Source organism: Rhincodon typus, chromosome 7 (genome assembly GCF_021869965.1).
Source record: "Rhincodon typus isolate 14 chromosome 7, sRhiTyp1.1, whole genome shotgun sequence".
NCBI classification, from domain to species: Eukaryota; Metazoa; Chordata; class Chondrichthyes; order Orectolobiformes; family Rhincodontidae; genus Rhincodon; species Rhincodon typus.
The window spans coordinates 20,512,650-20,538,137 of NC_063338.1; the positions used below are offsets into that span (position 1 = coordinate 20,512,650).

Genomic DNA, 25,488 nt, shown 5'->3' on the forward strand with positions numbered 1-25,488 from the left:
ACTTCAGTACTTTGAAGCTATTTTTTATTCTCATTCTGGACTTTTAAACTCTGTATTCCCATGCTAGTCTTTTTTTTAACTATTTCAATTCTGTAACAACACTTAAAGTATCTGTACCTAGGTACCTGGTGCTTAAGATGGTGCCGAGAGATTACATTACAACCTTTTCACTGCACTTATTCGAGTGCATGTGACAATAAGGGCTATTTATTCTATATAATTTATAAATGTATATGAAAATCACCTAAAGGATTTTAACTAATTTGAGTCAAGCTTTTCCCCTTTTTATGCCATGTTAATAGCAAACTTGGAACTAGCTTTTGTAAGAGGGACTTCTACCAGTGCTTCTCAAGGATGTTCCTTATCAAAACTGCTTCTGTGTAAGCAATAGCTACATTCTTGCTTCTTCTTAACAAGATCCTATTGTGTGACTTTTTTTCGAGAACCTTTGTATCTTATCTAATTGCTATGAGTAGATTACTGCTTCAGCTAACAGTGTCCTTTAGCCATTTTTATGTCAACTAAAAACCATGGTCAGCCATTTTATTTTAACTTCAGCCATGGCTAGTCCTAACATGACCTCTGTCTGTGGCAAACTACAACTTAATTTCAAAGCTTATTGCTGGGCAGACTTTTTAACCGAAAGACGGCTGGTTCCACCTTGTCTCACAAAAGTATAATATCCAGTTTCTTCAAAAGTTACATCGCCTTGTGTAAACAAGAAGTGAACACCAAACAGTTCCATTTTTAACCTTCAAGTTATTTAGAAAAAGCTGGTTCATCCTCTGCACCACAATAGTGTCCAAATTGCCATCCTTCCCAGTTTATGTTAAAAAAAACACAGGCCTTGGTGATGGGTAGTTTGCTAATGTGTTTTGAATGCAGGTATTTTCATCAGGTTTTACAACCTTGAAGTAGATATAGGGTTCAGCAGTTCAATGCATGAAAAAGAAAGGATAGAGGAACAAAACTGGTCAGCTACAGCGGTCTGGAGAGATAGAATAATCCAGAAAGTCAGTCACTCTGTGTGTGGGTGTGCTAGAGAGTGGAGGCTGAGTATTAAGTTCTTTAGTAAGAAATCGGGCAAGAAAACTGCTTTGGAAACCAAGTTTGAGAAACTCCTGTGTTTGCTCTGAAGTTAGAATAGTAGTGATTTTAATTTGCACTTTGTTTTAGGCAACTTGAGAATGTTACAAGCTTAAGTAAAGGTAGCTGGTGTAGTGGTCTCCAACCTTTCTAAGCAAAGATCACTTTTTGAATTTAAGTGCAACCAAGTTCTATGCCAAGGAAAATATAGAATATAAAAAAGTAAATAAAACTTTTAGTGCTGTATAAATCCAAAATAAAGTATCAATAATTATTTATTTTGTCCTTTAATCACCAAGTTGCAGGGTGATGCCTGTGACTGCATGTTTTTTTATCAATGCCTTGAAGTCTGGGCTGTAGGTTGAGGCAGCATGTCTTGTACAATACATCAAATGGATATCTGTGTGATACCTGGGCTTGATTTCATTCAGGAAAATGTTGTCTCATAGAGGTATGTGGAGTCAAAGTAAGCTTTCACTTTAAAAGCACAGGATAATAGGAGTGGGTATGTTTACAAGACACCATAAATCATTGACCCTTGATCTGGCTTTCAACTCAATATCACTTTGCACAGTAATTATATCCATCTCACCGCTTCTGCGTTGTAAATCAAATACCTGATGGAATTTGTTAGCCAGCTCACCAATGTCTGCTTGAAGAAATGGGTTTGAGATAAACATGACGCTATATTCCATCACGTCAAATTCTTCAAATCGCCTGTTAAATTCCTCTGATATTTTCCTCAGTGTGCACAACAGTTTTATGGGTGGAACCAATTTTTTTTTTCAAACTTTTCTCCAGACTGAGGAAGTGTTGCAGTATTTTATTTTTAATTGGGAGGACCACAAATCCAGTTTCAATCTGAATGTATTGTGAGCACTATGTGCTAAGTGTCTGTCCTTTCCCTGAAATTCACAGTTCAGCTCATTCTGTTTCAATGTCATGTCTGCAAGGAGCCTGAAGTCAAGCGACCACACATTGTCTGACAGCTCACTACACACTTCATTCCTTGATTTGGAGAAAATGTCGATTTCAGGCATCAGATATAACTTTTTTTTTTGCAAAGTTTATCTGGTGAATTGCCCCTTTCACAATTATTATCCCCTCTGCATCCAATAGTCTCAACTGATGAGTGATTGGACCTCTGTTTCTGCGCAGATCCTTGACTGACTTACTACCAATCCTCTGACCAGTGGCTTTGAACAGGAAGGACCGTCTGTGACCCACTCCCCGGACAGTTATGATACGGAACCCTTACTCTGAATGCCCAAGGTGGCTAACCAACCCTGTCCAAGCCTGAGTCTCAAGATTGAATTCGGAAAATGTCCTTCACTGAATGTAATGGGTCCCCCGACTGATGGCAGTCCCCTCTGATTTGACTGAAGGCTACTCGTCTTAGACTTTGTGGTTTGTTGGAAGCACGTGCAATGTGGTTGCCACATACGCTGCTGGCACATGTTGTATTTGTAAGCTTGAGGTAGTATGGTGCCATATAGCAACATGCCCAAGCTATTGACTGATCGTTGCTGATATCCATGACAAGCTGCCTAGTTTTGTACCTATGATAGACAGAAAGGCCACAACAATGACACAAATATTGGTGGAGAGACAAGTAGTGATGAGGAAGCAGGGAGGCAGCAGATGGACATGGACGGGCTAAGAGAGTGGGTAAAGAAATGGCAGATCGAATGCAGGAAGGGGAAAGGTGAGGTTATGCACCTTGTTAGGAAGAACAGAGGTGTAGACTATTTTCTAAATGGGAGAAGGCTTCAGAAATCTCTTCACAAAGTGACTGAAGAGTCCTAGTTCAGGATTCTCTTAAGGTTAACAAGCAGGTTCAGTTGGCAATTAGGAAGGTAAATGCACTTTTGCCATTAATTTCAAGAGGGCTAGAATAAAGAAGCAGAGATGTACTACTAAGGGTGTATAAGGCTCTGGACAGACTGTATTTGGAATATTGTGAGCAGTTTTGGGCCCCATATCTGAAGAAGGATGTGCTGGTATTGGAGGGGGTCCAGAGGATGTTTACAAGAATGATCCCAGAAAAAAAGGGCTTGTCATACGAGGAGCAGTTGAAGACTCTGGATCTGTACTCAATGCAATTTGGAAGGGTGAGGGGGGTGCGATTTCTGACTGAAACTTACAGAATACCTTGAGGCCTGGATAACGTGGAGGTGGAGATGATGTTTCCACTAGTAAGAGAGACAGGGACCTGAGGACACAGCTTCAGAGTGACAGGGCGACTCTTTAGATCTGAGATGAAGAGAAATTTCTTCAGCTGGAGGGTGGCGAATCTGTGAAGCTCATTGCCACAGAGGGCTGTGGAGGCTAAGTCATTAAGCGTATTTAAGACAGAGATAGAAAGGTTCTTGATTAATAAGAGGATCAGATGTTGCAGGGAGTAGGCAAGAGAATGAAGTTGAGAAACATATCGGTTACGACTGAAAGGTGGAGCAGATTCAACAGGCTGACTAAACTAATTCTGCTACTGTATCTTACACTGTTCTGATTTTATGATCACACAGAAGTACTGAGATGCTATAAGTTATGAATGATGCGGCATTGTGTAGAAAGCTAAGGTAAGACACAGATGTAGCCAAGTAAGAAAGTAAGTGAACAGCCAGCAAAGAGCTCTGAGATGCGTTCTATTCCAGTGAATCAAATGGGTGCCTGTTCCTGCATGAAAAGATGACTGGCAGTTGCATTATGATGAATAGCTTTGAAATGCTCTCAAATACAGCAATGAAGTCATGAGCTGTATTCTAAGGAAGTTGGAGATGTGCCATGGTGATGTGGTGAGGTCAGTGCATATCTGATGCCAACTTCCTCGAGCGAAGAATACAGGCAGTCACTGCCCTTGGAGTGTGCCCTGGGATGTTGGGAACTCCAGGCAAAGATGGAGGCCTGAAAGAGCAAGCTGTGAGCTGGAGCCACCAGGTACCCTCTCTGACCCTCTCTGTCAGAAGCTGTTGCTGTCTTTCTCTCCACCACATGAGGGAATGGAGAACTGCTTATTAAGGAAGTGACGATAGAGAGTAATGAGATGTTAATGAATGCAGATACACTTCTCTCTCCACACCCTGGCAAAATCCTGGTCTCACTGTTAAACGGTGGTTGGAAAATTGAGAAAACATTTTTCTTTCAACGTCACGAATCTTAATTTCCAATCTCACCATATTTTCCCAACTGACTCATCACTGTCTGGGTCATCCAGGGGCGGGAAAATTCCACCCATAGTTTCAGAACAGCGGAAGTCCTGGTGGTCATGCACACAAAGCATTTTGTACAGTACAACATGCTCCAACATCAGAAAGCATATCTGGATTAGATGTTATACTTCCATTTGGAAAGAAACCCGAGAAATTCCTAGAAGAAATTACTGTGTTGATCAAAAATATTGATCCAATTGGCTTGATTTTCACTGAGTTTATTTATTCAAGTGGACATCTTGCCTGTTTTAAACTTTATAACAGGAACAAGTGGCGCTCACTTGTCAGGCCAGGTGCCATAGCTGAAGTAAGTGATGTTACAGACTACAGAAATGAAAATACATGGCCCAACACCTAAGATTAAAGGTATAAGTAACACGCCAACACAGACAGTGCACAAGATTAGAAAATGTGCATGTGGTTCAGAACTGACACTCCTCTCTTTGATCTGTCCATGTTACATTTGTTATGATAAGGAGCGCAACACATCAATACAAAGGATTGAAGGCTGAAGCATTCGCAAGAACCTGCAGCCAGAATTGTCAACTAGATGATCCATCTCAGCCTTCTCCCATGATCTGCAGCATCACAGATGGCAGATTTCAGCCAACTCAATTCACTCCACCAATAAGTGATTGAAGACACTGGATACTGCAAAGGATGTGGGCCCTGGCAATATTCTGACCATAGAGCTAAAGACTTATATTCTAAAATTGTCATACTTCTAGCCAGGCTGTTCCAATATAATTACAACACTGACATTCAACCAGCAATGTGAAAAATTGCCCAGATATGTTCTGCACACAAAAAGGATGAGAAATCCAACCCGGCCAATTGCCAACCCATCTCTCTACACTCAGTCATCAATAAAGCAATGGGAAGTGTCTTCAGCAGTGCTGTCCAGCAACACTGGCATAAAAATAAATTTCTCACTAACTCCCGGTTTGTATATTGCCAGTGTTCACAGCTCCTGAACTCATTACATCCTTGCTCCTTGAACAAGGGAGCGGAATTCCAGCAGTGAGATTAGAGTTCCAGAGGTGAGGTGAGAGTGACTGTCTGGTATCAAGGCATCAAGGCAGTATTTGCCCAAGTATGACACCAAGATTCCCTAGAAAAGAGTAGAGACAAAGGTAATCAGGGAGAAAACCCTCCATTGTTTGGAATCATATCTAGCACAAAGGAAGATGTTTGTGGTTGTTGGAGGTCAGTCTTCTCAACTCCAGGACTTCGCTGCAGGAGTTCCTCAGGGCAGTGATCTAAACCCAACAGTCTTCAGCTGTTTCATAAATGACTTCCCTGTATCGTAAGGTCAGAAATAGGGATGATTATACAATGTTCAGCATCACTTGCAATTTATTAGATATAATTTTGTGATTGGATAACATTTACTAAACAATCCTGAATGTCTCATGTTCTACATTGACACTACTTTAGGAGCATCAGTTGGGTTTGCATTGCAGTACACTTTGCATCCTATAAAGTTCTCATATTAGTGCAGAGGATTGTGTTTTTTGAAGACAGAGAGAACATGTATGCCCATTATGTCTATTTCAACTCAACAAAACAGGAGATAGCCAACCTCTGGTTCATTTCTCAATGCCAAAGTCTTGACCAATCAGACGTAACCTGCCTGGCTTATAATTTAAACAAGCTCAAAATTTTAGAAAATATAAGTAACAGTAGGCCATTCAGTCCATTGAGTCTACATTCAACATGATCCCCATATCACATGACATAATTAGCCTCTAGAAGTCTATAGATTACTTTGTGAGAAACATATTCAGAGATTTGTCTCCCAAAACATTCTAGAGTAGTAGTTCATCACCTCTAAGGGAAGAAATTTATCTTCAGTTTAGCCTGACAAAGCCTGCTCCATATCCTGAGACTGTGATCCCTTCTTCTAGACCCCTTGACCAGTGGAAATATCATCCTTGCACCCAATTAGTCTGGTACTGCCAATATGGTAAATGTTTCCATGAGCTCCCCCTCATTCTTCTAAATACCAGTGAACAGCAGTCTCGTCAACCCAATGTCTCCTCAGACAATTTACTTTCAGTCTCAGTAATCATTTTATTGAACCTTCACTGAATTCCCTCTTTAGCAAGTATATTTTTAGATGTATCTTAAGGAAGGAAACCAAAACTGTATACAATACTTTCATGCGATCCTACCAAATCTCTGTACAGCTGCAATAAGGCCTCCTTGCTCCTGTATTTAATGAAGGCCAACATACCATTTGCTTGCCAACTTGCTTCCTGCAACGTGCATGCTTACTTTCAGTGACTGGTGTACAAGGACACCCTGGTTGCTTGTACATCAGCGTTTCTCAATCTATCACCTTTTAAATAATATACTGCTATACTGTTTTTTCTACCAAAATGAATATCCATGTTTTTCTGCAACTGCCATGCAATTTCCCAGTCACTCAACCTCCCTAAGTCACCTTGAGGGCTCTTTATATCCTCCTTAACACACACAATCCCACCTGGTATTCTGTTGTCAGTAAACTTGGAAACATAACATTTGATTCTCTCATCCAAATCGTTGATATGTATTGTGAATAGCTGGGGCCCAAGCACAGAATACTAGTCAACACCTTACACTCTGAAAAACAATTTATTCCTACTGTCTGTTTCCTGTTCGATAACCAATTCTCAATGCATGCCAGTATATTCCCAAAAATCCTAAATTCTTTGATTTTGTGCACTATCTCATATGTGGAATCTTATCTAAAGCTTTGTAAAAATCCAAATGCCCTGCTTCATTTATTCAATTAGTTACATCCTCAACAATCTTTAGTAGAGTGTCAAACATGATTTCCTTTTCATGAATCCATGTTGATTTTGGATAATCCTATTGCTATTTTCTCAGTGTCCTGCTATCATATCCATTATAATAGACTCCAGCACTTCAGACTAACTAGTCTGTAATTTTCTGCTTTCTGTCTCCTTTTTAAACAGAGAGGTCACATTTACCACTCTCCGATCTGCCTGGATTGTTCTAGAATCTCCGGAATTTAGAAAATAACAACAACAGCATGCATGATTTCCATTGCTACCTCTTACAGACACCTGGGAATGCAGATTACCAGTCCCTGGAGATCTTTTTGCTTCTAGCCCCATTAATTCCTCCAGCACTATTTTTACATTGATAATAATCTCCATCAATTCCTGTTTACCAATAGACCCTTTCTTCTATATCTAGCACATTTGGAAAGCTATATCTGCCTTCTTCTGTGGAGATAGAACTAAAGTAGCTGTTTATTTCCCTTGTCATAGAGCTGTACAGCACAGAAAAGTCCAACGCATCCATGTCAACCAGATATCCTAAATAAATCTAGTCCATTTGTAAGTATTTGCCCCATATGCCTCTAAACCCTTCCAAATCATGTAACCATCCAGACACCTTTTAAATATTGTAATTGTATCAGCCTCCACCACTTCCTCTGGCAGTTCATTCCATACTTGCACCATGCTCTGCATGAAGACATTACCCCTTAGGTCTCTTATAAATCTTTTACCTCTCACTTTAAACCTATGCCCTCCTGTTTTGGACTTCCCTACCCTGGGAAAAAGACCTTGGCTATTCACCCTATCCATACCCCTCATGATTTTAGAAACCCCTATAAGGTCACCCCTCAGCCTCTGCTCCAGGGAAAATAGCCCCAGCCTATTCAGCCTCTCCCTACAGCTCAAGCCCTCTAACCCCGGCAACGTCCTTGTAAATCTTTCCTGAACCCTTTCAAGTTAAACAAATCGTCTTTTCCTTCTTCTCCATTTCAATTTTCCCACTTCAAATGAGATAATTCATTTTTTTTTTTTTCTTTTTCCATACGTTGAGAGATTCTTACACTTTGCTTTTATGTTCCTTGCTGATTTACTTTCATATGCTATTTTTCATTTCTTAATTAACCTCTTTGTACGTCTTTGCTGAATCCTAAATTGCTCCCAGACTTCAGGCTTGCTACTTTTTTCCAGCAACTTTAAATAACTCGCCTTTGGAAATAATGTTGCCCGTAATTTATTTTTTAGCCATACTTGGGCCACTTGTGTTTTCAGTCAAAAGGAATGAATAACTGTTTCAATGCAACATTTGTACCTTAAATACCAACGATTGCCCATCCACTGTCATATCTTTTAATAACATTGCCCAGCAATTGCAGCCAACTCATGCCTCATAATTTGTAGTTTCCTTTTGTTTATATTTAGGACCTTACTTTCAGATTGAAATACTTCACATTCTATCCCAATGAAGAATTCTATCATGTTATACTGACATTTTTCTGAAGGGCGTCTCACAGTAGGAATATTAATTAATCCTTTCTCATTGCACAAAACAAAGTATAGGATAGCCTGCTGCCGAGTTGGTTCCTCAACAAACTGGTCTGAAAAATCACCCTGCACATATTTCAGAAATTCATCTATCACAGTAGTATTACAAAAATGCTTTGACCAGTCAATATGTAGATTAAAGTCATCCATGATTACTGTAGCACCCTTTTTTGCAGGCATCCCTAATTGTCTATTTAATACCATCCCTTATCTTAACACTTTGTTTGCAGGCCTGCGGACAACTTCCATCAATAATTTTCTACTCCTTGTAGATTCTTAGTGCCACCTAGAAAGATTCTATATCTATGTTTTCTACACAGTACCTTTCCCGCATTGCACTAATTCTATTTTTTAGCAACAATCCCACCCCAATTTTTATTTGTTTAGTCTGCCCTCCCTAAAGGTTGAATACCCTTGGATATTCAGTCTTCAACTTTGGTCAAAACACAAATCATTTGGAGTTAACTGTCAGTCATCATTAACTGATGTATTATATATGGCAACACCTCTACCAGTCAGAGTCCACTTGCAAAACAATCAGTATTCTTAATCCGTACATTATTAAGATTTCCCTTTACATTATAATTTCTTGCAAATTTTTCTGATGAGAGCAAGATAAACATCTTCAACAGAATGTATCTTTATCAATATTCAATATTCAAGTCTTTAATACTGTTGACACTGACCCTGTTGGAGCAAGTTGTGGGGAATTTGGGGATTTTCTACTTATTCCTTTGCTGCGAACTCCGTGACTTGACTTCAGAGCAAATACTGGAGGCAAACAGTTCTGGATATTTTTAATATCAATTTCCTTTGTCTATCCCAATTTTTGCTACTTTTAACCAAGGTACTGGGACAAATTATCCAGTAACATTTCTTTTTAAAGTTATGATAAGATTCCAGCAAGGTAAAATTCAACTATATTGACTGTTCATATTTTTTTCATGGACAAGGCTCAGCTGCCACAGATTTAAGGATCAGACAAGCTTATGATTTGGAAGTCCACAGAGTGAAGTAAGCAGACTTCATGCAATTCCACATTCCCATCCTGATTCATCCAGTTTCAACAGTGAAGTTCCAATCCTCCAGTCAGTTGAGGAACCTTGACCATCGATCACTTGAGGGAACTGTTCACAGTATGTGACAAGTTGATTTGAGTGCTGTGTCTTTCTGAGTTCCCATCCAATCAGTGAAATGAGAAACAACGTTCAGAGTGATATCAGGTTTTATTCTCTTTACACTTTTAATGTAAAAGTACAAGAAAAGTACAAGACAACAATATACAACAAAGAATAGAACATTTACAAGCTATAGAATTTCCCAGTTACAATAAAATGTACAGTCAGGAAAGCCAAGTCCCCTCACTGTTATATATGATCAAGTAGAGTACAATGATTCATTTTCTTTAATCCGAATGAGGTCTTATGTTGACACCAAATTGGGCTTTTCAGAAGTTTTATTCCTGGTTAGTGTTGACCTCTTGAATCATCATAGTGTTCCTGGAAATGAACAGAATGAAGACAATGATCATTTTCAGATGGACTGAGTTCAGATTGAGTTCAGTGTTTTATTTTTATTGATGATCATGATTGCTAAGCAATTCTTTTGACACAAAATCCCAGTTTATACTCACGTTTGAAGACACAATGAATGACGTTTCTGTTGATTTGCTATCGACCTGTATTAAAATATTCAGATTTATCTGTTTACAACAAGGAATCAATGAGACATTTGAAAACAAATATTAAGTTTTGGAATTATCTTTAAACCGCCGATTTTGCTAATTATTAAACCATAAATGAGGACGTGTTAACTGTTGAACTTTCTATTCTCTAAGATATATGTTTAATTTAGTAGAAACTCTGAACTGCCTCACTTCATTGCAATGCAGTTGAATCCAAGTTTCAACATTTTATTTTCATTAATAAACATCTGACACAAAATCACAGATTATACTTACATTTAGAGAATCCTCCAGTGATGTTTCTGTTGACTTGCTTTCCACCTGGATTGAAGTATTCAGATTGAAAAATTTAGTGCTTAATAAATAAACTTGACTTATAGAATAGTTTGTAAGCAAAAGGATTAAATGTTATTAGATTATAAATGAAAGCGACAACATTTTGAACTACAGAGTTGAGATTTAGTGACTCAGTGCTTTTTATCCCCTTTCTTTATTCATTCATAAGATGAGGAGCATTGCTGGCTAGGCCAGCATTTATTGCCCAGAGGGCAGTTAAGAGTCAACCACATTGCTGTGGATCTGGAGTCACTTGTAGTCCAGACCAGGTAAGGATGGCAGTTTCCTTCCCTGAAGGACATTAGTGAACCAGATGGGCTTCTCCCCAACTGTGACAATGGATTCACAGTCATCATTAGATTCTTAACTGTAAATATTTATTAAATTCAAATTCCACCATCTTCTATGGCAGGATTTGAACCCAGGTCCCTGGAATGTTATCTGGATCCCTGGATTAACAGTCCAGCAATAATACCACTAGGCTATTGCCTCCCCTGTGCTGGCATGGAGTGTCCTGTTCTTAAATGCAGCAATAATCAATCCAGCCCTGGGACAGTGGATTAATGGATAAACTAAGGGAGACTGAGATTCTCCATTTGTTGCTGTGTATTGTGTTGACACTGTCACAGAAATCAGCAAGAATGATCTTTCCTACTATCGTTTTGATTAAGCCTGAGTTTTTCATAACATCAATCAATGATTTGATGAAGGAATCAAATGTAATATTTCCATGTTTGCTGGCGAAACAAAACTAAGTGGGAGTGTGAGTGGTGAGGAGGATGAAAAAACATTTCAGAGTGAATTTGACAGGTTGAGTGAGTGGAAAATGCATGGCAGATGTAGTTGAATAAGTTAACCTCTTAAAAACAATAAGGCAGATTGTTATTTAAGTTATGGTAGGTTGAGAAAGTACAAGGGGACAAGGTTGTCCTTGTAAATCAGTCATTGAAAGCAAATATTTAGTTGCTGCAAACATTTAGGAGGCAAATGGCTTCTCGGCTTTCTTTGCAAGAGGGTTTAAGTACAGAAGCAAGGAAGTCTTACGATAGCTCGGTGAGGCCACAGCTGGAGTATAGTGTGCAGTCTTGGTCTCCTTACCTAAGAAGATATGATTGGCGTGGAGGGAGTGCAGTGAAGGTTCATGACAATGATCCCTGTGATGGCAGGTTTGTCATATGAGTAGAGTTTAGGTCGGTTGGACATATATTCAGTGGAGTTTAGAAGAATGACAGAGAATTTATTTGAACAAATAAAATTCTGACAGGTTGGAGAGACTGGAAGAAGTAATAATGCTTCTCTGGAGTGGGGAAGTCCAAAACAGGGGATCACAGTCTCAGGAGATGAGATTGGTTATTTTGGGCTGAGCTGTGGAGAAATCTCTTCATTCAGAGGTTCGTGAACCTGTGGAATTCCCAACCACAGAAGGCTCACATATTTAAGAAAGAAATAGATAGATTTCTAGAAGCTTAAGGTGAATAGGTGAATGGGGAGACTAAGAACATGGCAGATAGAGATAGAGGGAGTTTGTACTCAATGGGCTGAATGTCCTAATTTTGCTCCTATTTTCAATGTTTCTATGTTTCTATTGCATGAGGAGATGGTAAATGATGCTTCCCTCATGAAGCCATCAGTTGTGTGTGTCCTGCTATCAAATTTCTTATCACAGAAAAGTATTTTCTATGATTCTAGAAAATTCTATAATTTAGGAAACAGCTAATATCCATTAGACATCATTCAGCAATCCACGAACAACAACTGAAAAACTGAAAAACCTAACAGCAATTGATTTTCAGGGCTTCCTCTGTTGGATATTCAGTCAATTACAATCTTCAGACTATATTGCCATGTAGCTGGGATATCTGATGATGTATCCATTAAGCTCAGTGTCAAGAGTTTGATACAGAATAGCGCCAATAATGTGGGCTCAAATCCTGCTCCTTTTGAGGAAGTTATTATGACTGATCTCTTCAGCCTGGGACAAACTAAGAATCAGTTAATGAGGGTGCTCCATGAAGAGATAGTGAGTTAAATAACTGACATAAATACTCACATCTGGAAAGTCCTCGAGTGATGTTTCTGTTGACTTGTTTTTTACCTGGAGTAAAACATTCTGATTTAAATATTTACTTTTATCTTCTAAACCTTGAATTTTAGAATCATCTCAAAACATAATTTCTAAATGATGCCACATTTCAAATGAGGAAGTGACAGCGCTTGCAAATTTTGGAATTTGGATTCAGTACTGGAATGAACCAAACAGCTCCTGTTCTCCAGTGCAGCAAGAATTGACCCTGCCCTGGAACGGTTGGGCTTTGGTGTTGATAGTTAAACTAGTCAAGTGTGAGATACACCATTGAATCTGCAGTGCCCACCCTGCAAAATATCCCTTACAAAGGAAGTGCTAGTAATTAGAGCCTACTATTGTTGAGAATGTAAGAAAGACCATTCTCCTGATGCCGTCATTTGTGCCTGCCCAGGCCCATGGATATTCTACTGGCTTTACCTTCATAGAAAGCAAGACACCTTGAGTGTATGTGAGTTCAAACATCAGACTCCCCACCCACAGTTTTTTCAGGCTGAAATAAATTGTCATTTCACACTTCATTCTGAAACCCTTGGATTCTGGATTCTACTCATTTTTGTAGGTAATTTGGATCAGAAGGAAAGTAATCTTACAGAATTCCCAGTTTCTACTTACTTTGGATGATTCCTTGATTCCTTTCTCCTTTGATTTGGTTTTGACCTGTAATAAAATATTAATATATCTATATTTAGCACAGAAGGCCAATGAGAAATCTGGTAAACCACCTGAAATGTAAAATCTTCCTGTATCTTGACGTATATAATTTTGAGGTTACCTCGACACTGTTTTCACTTGACTCAAATGATCCACTTTCACTGTTGATTGTCTTCAGCCCTCGACACTCCACATCAACGTCTATAACCTCATCAGCATAATATTCAATGTGGCTTTTGCAAAAGCCTTTCTCCTGTCAAAACAGATTTGATTAAAATTACAGTCAGTACTTGCATGCTATAAAACAGTACACAGTGCACTTTCTGTCATATATCTCAATGTGAGCAGCTCTATCTATGATATATAATTCAGTGCACATGGTTTTTTGAGATGTAACTCAGTATACAGGGCCCTTTTTGTGATACACATATGCTGGTATGAGTGTGACAATGTAACTCAGAACTTACTGCAGCCTTTTTGGGACGGAAGTGACAGCTGGGGTCATCAAATTCCAGTCCAGAATTCTTGGAGCAGACGGTTTCTTTCACAGAGAATGTTAAATCCACGTTGTACGACAATTTTCCTGTGCGATGAATCTAGTGAGAGGGAAACAGTTCATTAGTAACATAGATAGACAAACAGGAGGCTGGAAAAATACAGCAAGCTAGGCAGCATCTGGAAGAGGAGGAGTCAACGTTTTGGGTATTATCCTTCTTCAGGGATGAATGTGGGGGTAGGGGGAGCTGGAGATAAAGGGAGGGGGGAGGGGTAGCGGAATGGTGGTGATAGGTGGACTCCCATCAGTGTGTGTAATACAACATTCTGCTTCTGTTTAATAATTCGTGTCACACTGTATTCAGTAACATTCTTCTAGAATTTAGAGATTGAAACAGACTGAGACCAGGACACACTTACATCCTTCACTCTTCTCCTGGTTATCCCACATAGATTGCTGGTCTCAGTGATTTGGTTCAGTTTTAGAACAGACACTCTCAGAGCATCCTTTGGGCTCGGTATTCCTGTTGAGACAAAAGGAAAGTTGTACAAAACATTCCGGAGTTCTTCAGCGAGTTATTTTTACACATTGGTGATATCTCAGCGAGTGAGCCTCATTGTCAATAACTGGTTGCTCAATGGGGTGCTGCTGTCTCTGGTACCTACCTGAGCAGTGGAGAATCTGCACTGCAGCAATGGTGAGGAGGAAGGCTTTCATTCTGCCTCTTGTGTGATCAGCTGGCTGCTTTCTCAGAGTAAAGGAGCTGCTTCTCTCTCTTGCTCTGCCCTTTCCTTGCTGCGTTCAGTCTTTATATCCCGCGCCTCAACCACATTCAAACATTGACTCATATTTACTCAGTTTTGGTCTTGGGCAGGGAAAGCTGCTGCCAAATGGCTCTAATATGGTCAGAACGTCCGCCCAGTATCATCATCATGTTTAGATTTGGTGAGATCAGATATTATTTTCAGTATGTGAAATTATGAATTGACAAGAAGACAGGAAATTATCTGCTATAATTTGCACAATATATGCATGTCAGTGCTCCTGTGTTTACATGGCTAAATGTGTTGTACACATTCAGTACACAAAGCATATTGAGCTCATGTTGAATCGAAGGTTGATGCAAAAAATAATCATTGTACATTCACAAAGCACATCATTTTTATTTCACAAATTGTTTTTCAAGTTCAGGTGTTGAAGGCATGCACTAGGCACTGTGAATTTGTAGAGCACACTGGTCAATTGACTCCACTTTCTTGCCCCTCATAGAATTCCTGCGGTGTGGAAGCAAGCCATTTGGCTGATTGAATCCACACTAACCCTCCAAAGAGTTTCCCACCCAGAACCAACCCCTACCCTATCCCTGTAACTCTACATATCCCATGGCTAATCCACCTAGCCTGCACATCATTGAACTATGGGAGGGAACCCAAGCACCTGGAGGAAACCCACGCAGACACATGAAGAATGTGCAAGCCCCACAGAGACAGTCACTCAAGGCTGGAATCGAACCTAGGTCCCTGACACAGTGAGGCTGCAATGCTAACCACCGACCCACCATGCTGCCCCATATTGTTACAATCTTGTTACAATCAGTCCCTAGGTGAGGTACCCAATTTGTTATAGTTTCAGGATTCAAAGATGTGCAGGTTAGATGGATTGCCATGCTAAAATTGCCCCGTGGTGTCCAGGGATGTGCAGGCTAGATAGATTAGCCATGGGAAATACAGGATTACAGGGATAAGGTGAGGGGCTGGGTCTGGGTGGGATGTCCCTGGAGGGTCAGTGCAGACTCAATGGGCTGAATGGCCTGTTCCTGCACTTTAGGGATTCTATGAATCTACCTCAAACAGTTAATCTGCCAGGTGAGGTGGATTGAATTGGTCCCCCTGCATTATTTTCCATACCCGCCCCTCCCGGTTGTTTACAACAAAGCTGGTTATGGAAAAGATCTGTTTCCTTGTGAATACCTTTCTCGCAGACCCCCCCAAAAAATTAGGTGCTAAAGGGAGCAGATTTAATCTGGATTTCTTGAAAATAAAAGAAAACACAGTTTCGTAATGCAATACATGTATGTGCAGAGTCGAACGAAGAGATGAGTTCTAAAAGATAAAATTTAAAGATGAAGTGTATGAATCAGTCTCTGTTCCTGGGGTGCAGACAGTTGAATATTTTGGCTGTGACATTAAATCCTAGGGTAATGTTGACCTTGGTAGTTCAATAGTTGATTTCAAGACTTTTGGCTTTGTAAGTTGAGTAAAAGTCTTTTGTCCTGATCATAATGCACAAAAGAACAAAGAACAATACAGACAGGAACAGGCCTTTTGGCCCTCCAAGCCTGCTTCGACACATTTTGCCCTTCCATACTAAAATTGTCTTCACTTACAGGATCTGTATCCCTCGATTCTCTTCCTATTCATCTATTTGTCCAGATGCTTCTTGAATGCTGCTACTGTGTCTGCTTCCACCACCATTTCTGACAGCGCGTTCCAGGCACTCACCACCCTTTGTGTGAAAGACGCGCTTCACATCATCTTTCATCATAGTTATTGGTCATTTGGTTTTGAGTAGAGAGGGATAGTTCTTCTGTTTTTCAGTTTCCTTCTGCCCAGTTTGCTAGCTAATTAGTTTCCGGTGCTCAGAGCAACTCAGCAAACTCATTCATTGACTGAAGGCAGAAATAAGAAAATTACCTACATTGTAATACAGCAGTCAATTTTGTGCTCAGAATGTCAGGCAATGGAGGGTGTTTACTTGATTCCTGTAGGGCAGAAGTGCTTAAATGGCTTTTCTCAGAGCGGTGACCTTCATGGCACACTAGTATACGCTCTAGATTGTCAGCACTAACACACAAAGACTAGTGCTGTCTTTTATTTATCATCCATCTTTTGCATATTCCTGGAAGACCAAAATATAACATTTCCGCATGAGATTGCTTTCTGTTGAGTGGAAGGAGATTATAATATGCTTTTTAAAAAAAAAGTCACAATTTCAAGCCCATGGCACTCCAAGGTCTTGATCTGTTGTCACGCCAATCTTCCAGTTATGTTTAATAACTTGCTGGACATGCACGTTAATTATCTATTAAACACAGCAGAGAGGTTGAAAACATGATTAACTTCTTTTTCAAAACGATGTGATAATTGTGACCAGAATGTTAATCAATCTCTGTGTCTCAGCAGGGAAGTGGTTTGTAATATGAAGTTTTATTTCTGCAAGTAGTCAATTGTTGTGGAGATTTTCAAAGTGTAACATTTAAAATGTTAAGTTTCTTCATTAAATATAACCTTCTGTGTCTTATTTTTCTGTCTCATAACGTAACTTTCTTTTCCTCTCTATATTTCTTTTTGACAATTGACTTTGACATGCACAGGACTTCCTTCTCTGTCATCATTTTGTTTCTTTCATCTCTTAAATATCATCTCTTCAGCAGATAGACAATAGCATTATGCATCATGGTCCCCAAAAGCCCACTGGGCTTGTCATCCTGTTGTCATGGTACATGCTTAATGACTTTCAGTAGCAAAATATATTCAAGATGAAGGTGCAGAATAAATGTTCGCTGATGTTGCACAACATAGGATGTTGGCGGGGGGGGGCGGTCCCCGATTTACTTATGAACGCAAACCCATACAGGGGTGTCATTTTAAATATCCGACGTACAAACATTTTCTGTACTTACGAACTGCTACTTTAGGTTCTCCTGCATTGTGTTTCAACTTGTGTACGAGTCAACTTAAGGAGTCAGGAATGGAACCCATTTACAAACAGGGACTGTCTAGTATTGTTCTAGCTAGCCATAGCCAAATATGGTCCAGGAACTCACAGAGTTCATGGCTAGTGCACCATGTGTCATCTCATACATTGCACCTGGGAATTTTATGTTGCTTTATAGCAACCCCCAGAGACAGAGAGTTGAATTAATTTTCTTATGTGTGACCAATGGGCAAATCAAGTGAATGTCCTCCATTGCCTGACATTCTGAGCACAAAATTGACTGTTGCATTACAATGAAGTTAATTTTCTTATTTCTGCCTTCATTCAATGAACGAGTTTGCTGAGTTAATACCAGACTCTGCACATGTCAATGATAAACAACTAATATACACAGTCATGTGTATATCTGTGTTCAGCAATACCCAAAGTTAATGGTTTGTCTTAACTTGACTTGTGCATTTCAATGTTGCAGGTACAGTAAATTTTGGCCATTAATTTGTGCGGTCTTAATTAATCAAAATCAATACTTGCTGACTCTGAGCGGGTTTCTGAAAAGAAACCATTGAGCGAAATCACAGCAAATACCAGAACTTTTCTGTAGCTGTAATGTACTCCTGACAACAGAAACCATTTAACTCTACATGTGTAGGCGCTACATCCACAGATTTATTTTGGGCTGGGGGGTTATTGACACTTGCGGAAAAGTCAATGGTCAGAGGTTCCTGCCTTCCCGGCTACATGACGCTATGAGGATGCCCAAGGTTTACTGTGGGAGGAGAACAGGGAGGATGAGGGGGAGGGGAAAAACCAAGAGAAGCCTAGCATCGAGCAGTTCAACGAAAGAAGAAATTGAACAGGTGCCAAATTCAACAGAAAAACAGGAATTAGATTTCAATTAACAACATCAGATATTCAAAACAGAATCCTTAAGACTTTAAAACCACTTTAAGCAATCTTTGAAATGGCTAATATTGTTGCAGGTTGGAGATTTAAGCAGACCGCGCCCTATTTCATAATATTTGAATCAATGTCATTTGGTTGCTTGCCAGCACGCTCCTGCTGCTTATTTATTTTGCAGTTCAATATTTACATCCCACCTCTTCTCAAAATGAATGTTGCTTGTGGTCAATCTTCAAAGTGAAAATGGATGATTGAATGTAATAGCCAATGAAGATTATTGTAGGCTGGTAGTTAGAACGAGAGTGAGCAGAAGAGTGTTACTTAATTTGTCTATTGGTAGAAATGGGGAGAAACTGGATCTGCCTGAGATGCTACAATTTAATCAAAAACAAGATTTTCCACTGAAGGTGTCGATGGATTACCATTTTAAAAAGCAATGATCCTATAATGAGCTCATTACAGACAGAAATGCCTATGAAATTCTAGAGTCAAGATTTATGCCCTAGGTATCCAGAGAGATTTAGGAACAATGTTGACTTTAGCAATGTAATTTATACCTGATTGCATTCCTGCAAATACACTATATTTCATTTCAGACAATAGAATCCCTTCTAGTTAAGACTCACTTGCTGGCATCAAACTCTCCAACCATGGTCTGGTAATGGTGGGCATTGCATTACAAATAACAATTTTTATCTTTCAACAATTTGAGGGTGAATATTAATGGTTCTTGTGGGAGTTTTGGTGTGCAAAGTAAATATTCACAAGAAAGGTATTGGCAAGCGGTTCTTCTGGAGAGATCTAGAGGTTAGAGTGACAGTAAATGTGAATACTTTGTTCTTTGTCATAATGCAGCATACAAGTCCTTATAGAATGTAGCAACTGCTTTTCCTTGAGTTAATACAACACAAATTCAATTTGACAAATTGTTGCCACACACCAATCATTGAAAGTTTGTCAGATCATTGAACCTTTTCCTACATTCCTGTAGGAAAATTTCATTTCTTCTTAAATTATTTAAGCAGCGATTAATGCAGGCTATTTCCCTCATTCCTCCAAAAGGCTTCACTTTGCTTGAGCTCCGCCAACAAGAGCTCCAATTCACTATTTATGAATGACAAGTTGTCCTATCAATTTTTCCATCTCCACAAACCTTTATCTTGTGCATATCCTTTCATGTGGTCCGTTGTGAAATACCTATTTAGAAGTCAAAAACACTACATCCATGGTTTCCCTCTCTCTTCCTGCCAACTGTAGCCTGTAGGTCTTCTTTCTCATCCTCCTTTTCTTGAATAACAGTCTTTTTTTGCAACCAAAAAATCTGCTGTATCTGCTCCAGAATCTAGGTAATTTTGAAAGTTCATAAATGCGTTTGTCCTCTTATAGAACACTAGAATATCAGCTATCAACGCTAGAGGTTTGTTGGATTTTAGTACAATTAATTTATCCAATAATTTAAGTTTTTATTAAGTTCCTCATTCTCATTAGATTCTTAAGTTTTCAATATTTCAGATATTTTTTTTTAACTGCGAAGTGAGACACCAAATATTTGTTAATTGTCTCTGCCATTTCCCTCTTTGTAATTATAATTATTCCTGTCTTTGTCTCGAAGGAATAATGTTGTCTTTTGCTACTCTCCTTCTTCTATTATGCTTGTAAAAAGTATTAGAGCCAAATTTTATAGCGTCTTTGGCAAGAAAAGTGGCAGAATCATGCAAGAGGTCCATTGAGGATTATCTTGACATCAGGAACATCTCACTGCATCTTTTAATTAAGTTTGGGCATTGAGGCAAGATTCTAAGTAGGAATTGACAAGTTGAGTATTAAATGGGTGATTCATTATTAATGACTTCATTACTTTGCTGCTTTCTATTGTACCATCCGCTGTGAGCAAATTCAATGTTGAAACTTCTTGACACGGGTATCAGAGCAGGCACCTGCAAACTTCAGCTCACTGTTTATTCAAAAAGAACTCCATGTTGAACACTAGGTCTCAGCTTTTCAGGGCGCACTTAATCAGCACCAGCGATGTGCACCCCAGATAGACAGACATTGGCATCCAAGATGTGCTAGCCTCTAAGAACACTCATGGTACATCATCAGTCCACTTCTGCACTTCAATGCAATACCTCAGGGTGCAACAGCAGCTATCATTGTCACGCTGCAGCAAGGACACTGCACTCAGGGACGCACACCCAGCTCATGGACTGGACCAGGCTCAATCTTCAGCCTCTTTGCTTGTTGCCTTAGATTTCACTCATGATGTATTTACCTGGATGCTCATAGCCTCCCTGCCTTGACTTGGTTTGCCTTGCCTGTTTGTACCTTAGCCCTCAGCCAGACAAATCAAGCTCACAGAATTGCTGTATTACCGTACAATTTACTGCAGGCACAAAGCCAGGAAACTTGTTATGGCTCTCAGCAGTCCTCAGTCAAGTCATGGGCAATAGCTTTCTCTCGGAAGATCCTCGCACATTAAGTCAAAGGCAGCCCCCAATGACACCAGTGACTTGGATTCGGTTACTTGTGGTGGTCAGTTAGACAATTAGTATATCAGGGTCAGGATCCTTTCCACATAAGGGTTGAGGAGCTGAATGTGAAGAAGCCCATCACCCCTTTGTCTGCCCTGTGGTCATCTGTTTACCCTTGTGAAATGGGAGAGAGTTGTGTATTATGGCAGATGAAAGTGGTTGGTACAGCCCTTACTTTTGGTTCAGTTAGGAAGTTATAGAGTCATACAGTCATACAGCATGGAAACAGACCCTTTGGTCCAACCAGTCCATGCTGAACATGATTCCAAATTAAACTTGTCCCACCTGCCCACTCTTGGCCCACATCCCTCCAATACTTTCCTATTTATGTATCCATCCAAATGTTTTTAAACCTGCATCCACCACTTCATCAGGAAGTTCATTCCATGCGTGAATACCCTCTGTGTAAAAAGTTTGTCTCTTATGCCTTTTAAATCTCTCTCTTCTCACTTTAAAAATGTGCCACCTAGTCTTGAAATCCCCCACCCTAGGGAAAAGACCCCTGCCATTCACCTTATCTGTGTCCCTCATAATTTTATAAACCTCTATAAGGTCACCCCTCAATCTTCTATGTTCCAGTGAAAAGTGTCCCAGCCTATCCAGCCTCTCTTTATGACTCAAACCCTCCATTCTTGGCAACATCCTGGTAAATCTCTTTTGAACTTTCTTCAGTTTAATAATATCCTTCCTATAACTGGGCAACCAGAACAGGACACAGTACTCCAGAGGAAGCCTCACCAACATCCTGTACAACCGCAATATGACTTCCCAATTCCTCTACTCAAAGGGCTGCACAATGGAGGCAAGCATGCCAAACGCCTTTTTAACCACCCTGTCTGTAAATGATGCAAACTTCAAAGAATTATGTACCTGCACCCCAGGTCCCTCTGTTTTACAACACTACTGAAGGCCCTACCATTATTTGTATAAGCCCTACCCTTGTTTGTTGTACCAAAATGCAATACCTAGTGTTTATCCAGATTGAACTCCATCTGCTGTTTTTCAGCTCATTGACCCATTTGATCAAGATTCCTTTGTAATCTTAGAAAACCTTCTTCATTCTCTACTATCCCACCAATTTTGGTTTCCTCTGCAAACTTATTAATCTTGGCTTCTATATTCTCATCCAAATCATTTATATAATTGACAAACAAAAGAGGACCCAGATCCAATACCTGTGGAACACCGCTGGTCACAAGCCTCCAGTCCAAATGGCAACACTCCACTATTACTCTCTGTCTCCTGCCATTGAGCCAATTACGTATCCAATTGGCAAGGTCACCCTGAATCCCATGCGACCTAACTCTACTAATTAGTCTACCATGCAGAACCTTGTTAAAGGCTTTACTAAAATCCAAATACAGGTAGTTTTGCTACAACACGTGTTTCATTAACGTTAATTGGCTGTAACGTGATTGATGAATAGTAGACGCTGTTTGGATAATGTGAATTTTCTACTGCACAGGTATAGCGATTTTCTACAGCAATTTCCCTATAACACGATCTTCTATAGCGTGAGGTCACACAAAATTTCTAATGTTCCATGGTAGATCATTGTGTTGTCATACTAAAGCTTCAAGTGTAGTAAGGTTTAACTACAACAGAGCAATTAATGGTTAACATTGTAATACTCACAGCATCCAGGATAGGTATCAGTGTCTACAACTGTCACATTATAGGAGAACTACTTATAAACAATATCTACTACTCTGTCTTCACTAATCTTTTTGGTAACTTTCTCAAAAAACTCAATTAAGTTTGTAAGACACGGTTTTCCTCTCATAAAACCATGCTGACCATTCCTAATCAATTGTTATCTCTCCAAATGTCCATAAATCCTATCTTTTGTAATCACCTCCAACAATTTGCCCACAACTGAAGTCAGACTCACAGGTCTATCGTTCCCCAGTTTCTCCTTACAACCTTTCTTAAACAAAGGTACAACATTAGCCATCCTCCAGTCATTAGGCATCTCACCTGTAGTTATGGATGATGCAAGCATTTCTGTGATGGATCTTGTAATTTCCTCCCTTACTTCCTGCAACATTCTGGGATCAATTAGATCAGGTCCTGGAGATTTATCCACGTTTATATTCTCTAAGACCTCCCAACATCCTCTTCTGTAATGTGAACCATTTTTAAAACATCAAAGTTTATTTCTCTGCATTCTCTAAACTCCAAATCTTTCTCCAAAGTAAAAGTTGATGGGAAATATTCATTTAGTATCTCTCCCAAGTCCTGGGGTGCTAAACAAAGATGACTTCCTTGATCTTTAATAGGCCCTGTCCTCTCTCTAGTTACCTTCTTGCTGTTAATGTATTTGTAGAATCTCTTTGAATTATCCTTAAACTTATCTGCCAGTGCTATCTTATATCCCCTCTTTGCATTCCTGATTTCTCTCTAAAGAATGCCCCTACACTCTTTATTTCATAGATCTCTACTGTGTGGAAACCGGCCATTCGGCCCAACAAGTCCACACCTACCCTCAGAGCATCCCACCCAGACCCATCCCCCTATAACCAACCTAATCTACTCATCCCTGAATGCTATAGGCAATTTAGCATGGCCAATCCACCGAGCCTGCACATCTTTGGACTGTGGGAGGAAATCGGAGCACCTGGAGGAAACACATGCAGACACGGGGAAAATTTGCAAACTCCACACAGACAGTCGCTTGTGGGTGGGATCGAACCCGGGTTTCTGGTGTTTGAGGCAGCAGTGCTAACCACTGAGCCACCATGTCACCCTTTCATCTTTATTAAGAGGTTCAATTGAGCCAAGTTGTCTATATCTAAAATAAGATTCTCTTTTATTCTTGACTAGAACCTCAATATCTTTACTTATCCATTGTTCCTTAATCTTACCAGCCTTACCGTTCACCCTAACAGGAACAAAATGCCTCTGAACTTTCATCATTACACTCTTGAAGGCTTCCCAATCGTCAGTCGTCATTTTACCTGTGAACAGTCTACTCCAATCAACTTTTGAAAGTTCTTGTCTCATACCATTAAAATTTGCCATGTTCCAATTAAAGCTTTAACTTTTATGGAACTAATAGAATTATGATCGCTAGACCCAAAGTGTTCCCCTACTTTTACTTCAGTCACCTGCCCTGCCTTATTGCCCAAAAGAAGGTCTAGTTTTGCTCCTTCCCTAGTATGAGCATCCATATATTGATAAAAGAAATTTTGTTGAGCACATTTGACAAGCACTTCACCATCCAAACCTTTAACACTGTGGTAGTCACAGTCAATGTTTGGAAAATTAAATTCCCCCATTGTTACAACCTTATTATGCTTACATATATCTGAGATCTCCCTACATATTTGTTTCTCAATTTCTGTTACTATTGGGTGGCTATAGTACAATCCCATCAAAGTGATCTTTCCTTCCTTATTTGTAATTTCTATCCAGATATTTTCGCTGGACGTTTTTTCAGAAATATCTTCCCTAGTTACAATTGTAATGTATTCCTTAATCAAAAACACCACCACTCACCATCCCCAACATCAGCCTTTCTTGCCTCCTTTTCTATTCTTCCTATAACATCTAAAACCAGGAACATTGAGCTGTCAGTCTTGTCCATCTCTCAGCCACATTTTTGTAAAGATACGATGTCCCAATCCCATGTTCTTAAATATGCCGAGTTCATCGGACTTACTTGTGAGATCTCTTGCAATGAAATAAATTCAATTCAGTTCTTCAGAGTTACTACAGACTTTGACTCTCTTGTCTTTCTTTTCTAATTGACATACTCTCCTCACATTCAGAACCTTCCCCATCAATCCTTCTGTTTACACTGCTGCTTATAATTCCTCCACTCACCTTCTCTATCAGAATAAAGTCTCCCTTAATGGAATAAGCAAATCTCCCTGCTAAGATATTAGTCCCTTTCCAGTTTAGGTTAGATCCATACCTTTTGAACAGGTCTTGTCTATCCCAAAAGACATTCCAATTGTCCAAAAACCTGAATCTCTGAACAATACACCAGCTCTTCAGCCATTGATTTATTTCCTCTAACCTGTTGTTTCTTCCCTTGTTTGCATTTGACATTGGAAGTAAACCAGAAATTGTTACTTTTAGGTTTTATTTTATCTGTCCTGAGTGAGTCGACAGTGCAAGGGCATGCAGGGTTTGTACTATCCGGGTTGAGATGAGTGACAGAAATTGAGGAAAGATGTTGCTGGGAATGGTGAAAGTGGTAGGGGATTTCCTTCATGGAAAACGGGTGCAAGGGCAGGGATAAAGTGAGTGTGCGGTATCAGAAAAAAGTGAAAAATGTCATTGACCTTCTTCCTAATTTGCTGTGCATATCTCCAGATGGCTGAGACTGAACTAATCCGGGAGGGAATCCCGGACCAGGCTGGTATGGTCTGGTTGAATCGGAGGTAGTAGGAACTGCAGATGCTGGAGAATCCGAGACAACAAGGTGCAGGGCTGGATGAACACAGCAGGCCA

General features: G+C 39.7%; 1 protein-coding gene across 1 annotated transcript; it reads right to left on the reverse strand.

Annotated features, from left to right (window-relative positions):
• Positions 1–10,037: 10,037 nt before the first annotated feature.
• On the reverse strand, positions 10,038–14,599 carry LOC109913251 (secreted phosphoprotein 24-like). Its single transcript, XM_020512741.2, has 9 exons — positions 14,548–14,599; positions 14,302–14,405; positions 13,854–13,982; positions 13,508–13,639; positions 13,348–13,392; positions 12,700–12,744; positions 10,590–10,634; positions 10,263–10,307; positions 10,038–10,128 (listed from the first exon to the last, which is right to left on the reverse strand). Exons 1-9 carry the CDS (start codon positions 14,597–14,599, stop codon positions 10,096–10,098), a joined length of 630 nt encoding a protein of 209 aa, XP_020368330.1. The 3' UTR covers positions 10,038–10,095.
• Positions 14,600–25,488: the final 10,889 nt, after the last annotated feature.